At 41.1% G+C, this 9,417-nt stretch overlaps 1 protein-coding gene across 1 annotated transcript in view; it reads left to right on the top strand.

Annotated features, from left to right (window-relative positions):
• Positions 1-885: 885 nt before the first annotated feature.
• The window catches only part of pde10a (phosphodiesterase 10A), a gene marked incomplete at its 5' end in the record, with an annotated part of 65,176 nt that continues 56,644 nt past the window's right edge, over positions 886-9,417 (top strand). Inside the window, 2 exons of the mRNA XM_080448878.1 lie at positions 886-952; positions 1,734-1,865. Coding sequence (XP_080305004.1) covers positions 886-952; positions 1,734-1,865 — 199 coding nt within the window. The remainder of the gene's footprint in view (positions 953-1,733; positions 1,866-9,417) is intronic.

Raw genomic sequence — 9,417 nt, 5'->3', positions numbered from 1 at the left:
ACATAAGGTAGACTGACTCTGGTTTAACCCATTGAGACCTGAGGCGATTCTTAAAAATGTTTTCTAAATCCTAACTTTTTTTTTTTTTTTATCGGGAAAAAAAAAATTCTTGATTTTTCAAAAAATAGCAGATCTACAAGCTCATAGCGCGGCACTCGGTGCCGCGCTATGAGCTTGTATATCTGCTATTTTTTTAATAGCGAAAGAAATCTAAAGTGACACAGATACGTTCCAGATTAATCCCTTAGTAGGTCCATGAGGAAGAGGGAAAAAAATACATAAAGAAAAAAAGTTGACTCATATTTACAGAATAATTAAAAGAAAATACATGTACACTGTAAGTGAATGGTAAGATAATCTTGCTCCATTTTCTACATCTCATGTTGTCAGTTCACCCTGCAGCTCCACCAGTCACAAAGGTTTCTAGGAGCAGTACAAGATAGCAGGGGTGTGCAGGAATGTGAATGGACTTATATGGGGTTGTTTTGGGTCTAGTATTGGATTCTGTGATGTAATGTAATTATCTAATGTCGTTTTGTATATATATACATATATAATGTAATTTATGTATGTATTTATATCTATGGGGTTTAGCTCTACATTGTTAGAACCCCCCCTCCCTTCCCTGTGAATGGTATCATCCAGGTCATCTACCTGCAGCAGGGCCTATAAAAGCCTGTCAGGTAGCCTTACTCAAGCTGTTGACAACCAGTTGGCTGTGTCCAACATGGAAATAAATGGTGAAGGAGGTGAAATAGATGTCTCCTGTCTCTTGCCTTCTCATTGTGGTAACTCCAGCTTTACTTCACTTTCTTTGGAAGGGAACAGACAGGCGTATATTAAAGAACTATATGAATTGATGTAAATAAACCGGATTTAGCAAGGATGCTAGTTTACATCTGTAGTCCCTGTCAACAACAACAACAACATATACTGCTGTTCATAAGCTGTTGTACCGGGTATCTTGAGTACTGGGAATACATATAAAGGGCTCCGGACTAACTTTTTAGCTGGTTGCACTTGTGTGCCTAACCTTTTCATACACTGTAGGTGCACCAGCAAATCATTTAGGTGCACCCACACAACATGGACACACACAACATGCACCCACACAACATGGACACACACAACATGCACACACACAACATGCACGCTCACAGATGCTCAATGTAAGGTGCACTGGTTTGACCAATGAAAGGGTTTAGTTGCACCGGACAGATTTCTGGGTGCGTGTGTGCTGACTGTGCACGAAATGGACGCATTCCGGATCCATGTTCTTATTATCTTATCTTAGTATTATCGTTGCTGTTGGATGGAAACCTTGTATGTCCACATACAAGTTACTTTTTTATTATTTAAAACAAAAAAGGAAAGTAGTGAAAATAGCAGATCTGCTATTTTCACTACTTTTGTATGACACTCTTGTATGAGTAGGGCATTAATTTAGGAAAAATCATAACAAATGTGAATCAAGGAGATAGGAGTTTTTTCCTGCCCCGACAACAACTACTGTATATGATGATTATCAGAGTATTGGGGAACTAAAAGTATGGCTGAAAAAGACAATATTTCCTCAAGAAAAGACAAAGAGCTCTCTCTGTGACTTTGTGTGACACTTTGTGTGTCATGATGTCTTTGTCATCGAGGGTGACGGATTGCGACGTACGTGTCACAGACGGGCCAAGTGAATAACTGTCGTCTCTCCTCTGTGTGTCTGTGTGTGTCTGGCCCAGGTTTGACAGATGAGAAAGTGAAGGCCTACCTCTCGCTGCACCCTCAGATGCTGGACGACTTTGTGTTGGAGAGTGTGAGCGCCGACACGTTGGACAGATGGCGGAAGAGGAAGACCAGCGACCGACCTGCAGGTGACAGCAAGCAACACACACACACACACACACACACACACACACACACACACACACACACACACACACACACACACACACACACACACATACTGTACATACACACACTCGTGGACACACACTAGGGCTGTCAACTTTCCTCAGAAATGATATTCGAATATTGGTCTTAAAAATTGGCAGATATTCGAATATATTCGAATATTATTATTAGTATTGTAAAAAAATATATTAATCTTTTTTTTGGCGCCACAATTCTTTTTTGACAATAACAATACAAAAAACAATGTATCGAGTGCTCGGATCCAATAAAACATATCTTTTGTTTGTTTTTATAACTTGATACATTGTTTTTTGTGTTGTCCCTGTCAAATAAACATTAATAAAATAAAACATAAAATATTTAAATTTTCGAATATAAATTTTCATATTCGAATATACATATTTTCCCCATATTCGAGGAATATTCGATATTCGAATATTAATTCACCAGCCCCCACACACACACACACACACACACACACACACTATTATTATTGACCTTTTTTTATGCATGCATCGATATTAAAAATAAAATGTACTTTGTAATATGTACTTTTGAATAACTAAATATTATCTAGAAAATATCTACATCCGACCAATAAGTCTGAGTCTAGTGTCGTGGGCTTTGTCAGAGTACCCGTTGTACCTGTCTGTCTGAGTCCCTTTTGTGCCCATATATGGAGATGTCTGTTTCTGTCTGTCTACCTGTGTCCCTTTATGCTCATATATAGAGATCTCTGTATATCTGTCAGTCCTTGTCCCTTTATGCCTATATATGGAGATTTTAATATAGGTTGCAAGTACTCTAGCACTTTAACTCAAGTACAACATTTGACAGAGCAACCTTTCACTTGTAGTTGAGTAATATTTGACCAGGAGTATCTGTTCTTTGACTCAAGTTCTGGGGTTGAGTACCAGTGGTGGAAAGTTAAGTGCATTTACTCAATACTGTACTTTTTTAGGTATTTTTATTTGAATGGAGTATTTCCAATTTTCAATACTTTTACTTCTACTCCACTACATCTCAGAGGCAAATATTGTACTTTTACTCCACTACAATTATTTGAAAACTTTTGTTACTAGTTACTTTGCTAGATTTTGCTTATTATTACAAAACATACATTAACCACTTCAGCCCTACAGTATATACATTTCGGCCTTTTGAAAATAGCCGATCTACAAGCTCGTATCGCATCGTGAGCTTGTACATCTGCTATTTTCAAAAGATTTGTATACATTTTAAAACTTGTGAAATTGGGCATTCTGCATAATGAGTACTTTCTACTTGTTGTACTTCAAGTACATTTTTATACCAATACTTTTGTACTTTTACTCAAGTAAATTTAGAATTCCGGACTTTTACTTGTAACAGAGTATTTCTACATTGCACTATTGATACTTGTACTTAAGTGAAAAACTTCAGTACTTTGTCCACCACTGCTCTGTTTGATAGCGAGAGCGTGTGATAGGAGAGAGAGAGAGAGGGGGGGGGAGGGGGAGGGAGGGAAAGAGAGAGAGAGGGAAGAGACAGGGAAAGAAAGAGAGAGAGTGGGAGAGAGGGGATAGAGGGGGAGAGGGAGAGGGAGAGAGAGAGCGCCTGTCGGGCCTTTACAGGTCATTAGACGTGTATGAGCTGGCCGAGTGCGAGCCGGCGCTCCACACACCGTGGCCTCTGCTTCACAGCCCAAGCGCATCCATCAGGGCCCACGGGGGGCTGGCACTCAGCCCAGTGTGAGCCGACTGACGTCAGAGCCCACCTCCAGGGACATGCTGCTGCCGGGGGCTGTGGGGGGGGGGGGGCTGGCTCACAGTGTGGGTGTGCGTTAAAGAGGGGGGGGAGGGGGGAGGATGGATTTGTCGCATTTCAGAGCGGTTTCCTGCATCGAGGTCTGCAGAGACCTCTGTGTCCAGTCTAGCCACACCATGCAGCCTTCTCTTCTCTTCTCTCTCTCTCTCTCTATGTGAGACAGGCCTGGTGTGCATGGAAATAATATCCAAAGCCACATTTTGAACTGAACTTCATCTGGCTCATGTGGGTTTAATCAGATAATATTTTTTTACATTTCTCATTTCAACGAATCAACCAATTTTATAATCGACTAAATCAGTTAGTTTGATTAACCGTATTATACTGCACAATACCATGGTGGAAAATCAACAGCCGTACTGTAGATTGGCTATTTTCACTTAAAGAAAAAACAGAGAATCGAATTGTTCATTACTCCTAATCAACAAATTGCAAACAATACAGCAAGTACAATAATGCAAGCAATTCTAAAAGGATAACACAAAAAGGTGTGTGTGTGTGTGTGTGTGTGTGTGTGCGTGAGCGTGCGCGTGCGTGCGTGCGTGCGTCCATTGAGTTAATGCACAGTGCTCATGTCCTGTGTGAAGAATGTGTGTCAGCCTGTTCGTTTCAGAGATAAGAAATATGAAGCCCGCCCACGACTAAACACTGTATAGAATATTACTGTATACACAGTCAGATCCTGAGTGTTCATTTAATTCAAATTCATTGATTTAAATGGACCCTAACAGGTCACAGTCAAGGAAAAGGTAAAGGGATTTTTGTGCATCTGTGCTTTTCATGTACAGAAGTTATGGAGCTGTATCTTTCCATCCCAGAAACTCCCAGAACAAGTATAGCTGTGTCAGCTCAGTAACTGATGACTAAACGCAGTAATCCCATGTCTTCTATCTAGAACAGTGGTTTTCAACCAGTGGTCCGGGGACCACCAGTGGTCCTTGGGGGGGTACTAGGGGGTCCCCAGCAAAATGATTTAACATAGCGTCGGAATAATTTTAACCACTTAGCTTTGGCTATTCAAAAATAGCAGATATACAAGCTCATAGCGCGGCACCGAGTGCCGCGCTATGAGCTTGTATATCTGCTATTTTTTAAAAATCTTGAAAATGTGTGCAAATCTTTGAATATACATATTTTAAAGCGAATTTTTTTTACTCAAATCTTTGCTTCTGGGGGGTCCCTGGAACAACATTTTCAGATGGTGGTCCGTGGCCAAATGTATATCAATTTAGGGGTCCTTGGCATGAAAAAGGTTGAAAACCACTGATCTAGAAAACATGGTTTAACCCATTCAATCCTGGGACGCATCTGTTTCATTTTGGATTTCTTTGGCTATTCAAAAATAGCAGATCTACAAGCTCGTAGTGTGGCGGTGGCCGCGCTATGAGCTTGTAGATCTGCTATTTTTGATCTTGAAGATTTTTTGTGTGTGTGTGGGTCCCTGGGGTCCCTGGAACAAAACATTTTGAGATGAGGATCGGTGGCCCTAATAGCCTACATATCTCCAGGGACCCCCAAAAGCACAGATCGGAGTTAAAAATGTTCGCTTTAAAACATGTATATATTCAAAGATTTGCAAACATTTTCCCAGATGAAAAAAGCAGATCTACAAGCTCATAGCGTGCTCATATGAGCTTATTTTTGAATAGCCAAAATAGCCAAAGAAATGTTAAAATGACACAGATGTGTTTTCCAGCCATTGACAATGAATCCTTAGATATTTATATCTTGGAAAGACACTACTTACTTACTTTACATGGATTTAATAAGACAGAGGCTCTCAACCTTTTTTGGATCAGGGCCCACTTGAAAATCTCAAAAGCGTTTGCAGAGCATGTTTTAATGATCAATCAATCCATTATTATCTGACTTGGTTACTTTAAGTCAGGGGTCTTTCTCCAACAGGGGGTCCGGGACCCCTAGGGGGTCCTCAGAGCTACTATAGGGGGTCCGCCAAATCTTTCTGTGATAGGATTTAGTTTTTTTACATTAACCACTTGAACCCTAGAATTCCTTTTCTGAGAGGAACATTAGCCAAAAATAGCAGATCTACAAGCTCTCAACGCCTCGCGCTGCGAGCGTTGAGAGCTTGTAGATCTGCTATTTTTGGCAAAGAGGCTATAGGTGTAGAGGGAAAAAAGAGCAGACTAAGTAAAAAAAAAAACTTTAATCTGAAACACAATTTTATACAATATAGAGTGGGGGGTCCCTGCTTCAATTTTTTCTCAGCTAGGGGGTCCTTGGCCTGAAAACGTTGAAGTCCCCTGCTTTAAGTTCCTATTTAGCAACGCTGAGGAAGACTTGTTAGGTTGAAACGCGAGAGGTAAATACAACTATGTGAAAAGGACATTTAATTGTGTGCTGTGGCTGTTTTCTGTCATGACTTTGTTGAGCCGTGCTACACCTTGAGACTTGTTTAATCTGGAGTGTCGGCATTCATTCTGCTTTTCAGTGCTTTTTCTCAAACTATTTAAAGCAGGGGTCTTCAACGTTTTCAGGCCAAGGACCCCCTAGCTGAGAGAGAGATAAAGCAGGGACCCCCTCTATATTATATAAAATTGTGTTTCAGATAAACGTTTGCTGCTTTTTTCCCCTCTACGCCTATAACTCTTTACCAAAAATAGCCGATCTACAAGCAGCGCGAGGCGTTGTGAGCTTGTATTTTTTTTTTAATGTTCAGAGCCCAAGATATGATGATTTGAAGATTTGCTGCTCCATTCACTTCTTGTTTAACTTCTTACTGAAAAAGGGTGTATCTCGGCTCCTAAGCACTTTTTTTTTTACAATGTATTTTTGGCCTTGGCACAGGGGTGATAAAGCCAGAAATAAGTTTGGCACTGAATGAGTTAAAGAGTTAAAAACAGAAGGAAAAAAAAGACATATAACCATATTGTGCAGGAGAATTTTAGAAGCCTAGAGGCTTATAGAGAACTTCCCCTTTTTGTAGAATCCGACATACCAGTATTAAAAAAAAGTATCAACTGCATGTCACTCCCCCACTCTCTCTCTCATTGTTTCCTGTCCACTTGTACTATCCATAAAAAAGCCTGAAAATTAATACTTCAAATCTGCAATCTGGAAATTATAATCATTCTTTTTACTAATGGCTAATAGTTAGGCTTCTGACAAGATATTAATTTAGCCAGGACACAGTTGAAAATGTGCTTTTTAAGCAACGATGTGTGTGTGTATATATATATATATATATATATATATATATATATATATATATATATATATATATATACAATGACAGGTAAGATGGAGGAGAACATGGGGATTATATTTGAGGTTGTGAGCCAGATGTGAACACGCTGCATTAAACGTATATGGGAGGGAGGGAGGGCCGTAGTCCAGCTTCACTCTCTGGAGTGCTGTCTTGGTACAGATTTCCATGGTGTCAGTCCTGTCTCAGAACCCAAGCACATGTACATTTGGCCCCATTAAGACCTGAGGCTGATTCTACAAATCCCTTCTAAATCAGTAGTTCTCTAAATTATATGTATTTGGCCACATACCCCCCCGACATCTGAAAATGTTTTGTGCCAGCCTGCCAGGGACCCCCAGAAGAGAAGATTTGTGTTTTAAAAAAATCAAAAAGTATGCAGCCAAATACTTTGGGGGTCCTTGACTTGGAAAAAGTTTGAGAAACAGTGATCTACACAAACCAAGCCTCTACCAAAGTGGCATTTCGCTTGAAATTAGACCAACCAGGCTCAGGGAAAACAGGAGTAATCAGGCTGACATTCCCTAATTGCACCACATGTTTCTCTTGGGGTCGAGTGTTTTACGTCACAAACGGCATTATCACTTTAAGTCCACTTCCTGCGGTGGCAGAAAGAGCACGATGCATGCATAGCCACTTACTAGAGCACTCTGCAGGGTGTTTTGGTATACTTTGCAACCACTATAAGATCTCGAGTGACAAACACTGTCTGATTGCCCTTTCACACACAGGCAAAGTGCTCATTACGTTTGACGGGCTGGAATTGGATCGTTGTGTTAATTTAACTATGAGTGTATACAAATGGAGGCTTATGGGTCTGTATGGGTCTGAGAGTGTACAACACTAGAAGTTCGGCCCTCACATCTAGAAGTTCGGCCCTCACATCTAGAAGTTCGGCCCTCACATCTAGAAGTTCGGCCCTCACATCTAGAAGTTCGGCCCTCACATCTAGAGTTCGGCCCTCACTTCTAGAGTTCGGCCCTCACTTCTAGAGTTCGGCCCTCACTTCTAGAGTTCGGCCCTCACATCTAGAGTTCGGCCCTCACTTCTAGAGTTCGGCCCTCACATCTAGAGTTCGGCCCTCACATCTAGAGTTCGGCCCTCACTTCTAGAGTTCGGCCCTCACTTCTAGAGTTCGGCCCTCACTTCTAGAGTTCGGCCCTCACATCTAGAGTTCGGCCCTCACTTCTAGAGTTCGGCCCTCACTTCTAGAGTTCGGCCCTCACTTCTAGAGTTCGGCCCTCACTTCTAGAGTTCGGCCCTCACTTCTAGAGTTCGGCCCTCACTTCTAGAGTTCGGCCCTCACATCTAGAGTTCGGCCCTCACATCTAGAGTTCGGCCCTCACTTCTAGAGTTCGGCCCTCACTTCTAGAGTTCGGCCCTCACATCTAGAGTTCGGCCCTCACTTCTAGAGTTCGGCCCTCACATCTAGAGTTCGGCCCTCACTTCTAGAGTTCGGCCCTCACATCTAGAGTTCGGCCCTCACTTCTAGAGTTCGGCCCTCACATCTAGAGTTCGGCCCTCACTTCTAGAGTTCGGCCCTCACTTCTAGAGTTCGGCCCTCACTTCTAGAGTTCGACACCTACGTGCCACCGCCGATGTGACTGATATGCCCATATATGGAGATCTGTGTGTCTGTCAGCTCTTAATTGATCATTTTATGGCCATATATGGAGATCTCTGTATTTGTCAGTCTGTCCCTTTTATTCCCATATATGGAAAGCCCTGATGTCATCAGTATATGCCCAATTGCCCATATATGGGCATGCTGATATAACTATTCATAGGGGTGGGCAATATGGCAAAAATAATAATATAATAATAATAATCACAATTTTTTTTAGGCAGAATCACGATCCATGATCGTATAAAAAAAAATTGATCATGTTGCTTTTAGGATCATCATTATTTTATTATGATTATTAATAACATATATGATTTCATTATATGTATATGATTATTAATATTATTATTATAAGATGATGCACCCGGACGTGGTGTGGCTCAGTAATGGTAAAACGAACATTACCGCGAGTGACTGCAAAGACATAGTACGTGCAAAATTATTAGCCATTTTGGTTCGCTACTGCGCAGAAATATCCGAAATATTGCTGAAAGAAAATAAATATGGCCCAAAGAGCCAAATGTATTATAGTGAACAATTAAAAGTAGACAAAACAAAGCCTACTTGCATGATGGACGTTGTGGCGACCTGTGTCTGAAGATGTGACATGTGGTGTGGTAGAACATAGCTACAATCAGTGTTGCCAGATTCTGTGAGAGAAACAAGCAACCAGGTCTAGGAAAACCAGCCCAAAAGCAGCGACTATGGGCCACATGAGCACTTTAACATATACATCAGCTATTTGAAAATATCAGATCTACAAGCTCACAACGAGCTTGTAGATCGGCTATTTTCAAATAAAATCTTGAGGGAAATTATAATAAGCAGATCTGTCAACCCTGGCTACAATGGGAAG

The sequence above is a fragment of the Gymnoscopelus braueri genome (assembly GCF_963280865.1).
Source record: "Gymnoscopelus braueri genome assembly, chromosome: 14".
In the NCBI taxonomy this organism is placed as follows: domain Eukaryota; kingdom Metazoa; phylum Chordata; class Actinopteri; order Myctophiformes; family Myctophidae; genus Gymnoscopelus; species Gymnoscopelus braueri.
The sequence above is the reverse complement of the archived record's forward strand: the minus strand, read 5'-3'. Positions and strand labels throughout refer to the sequence as shown.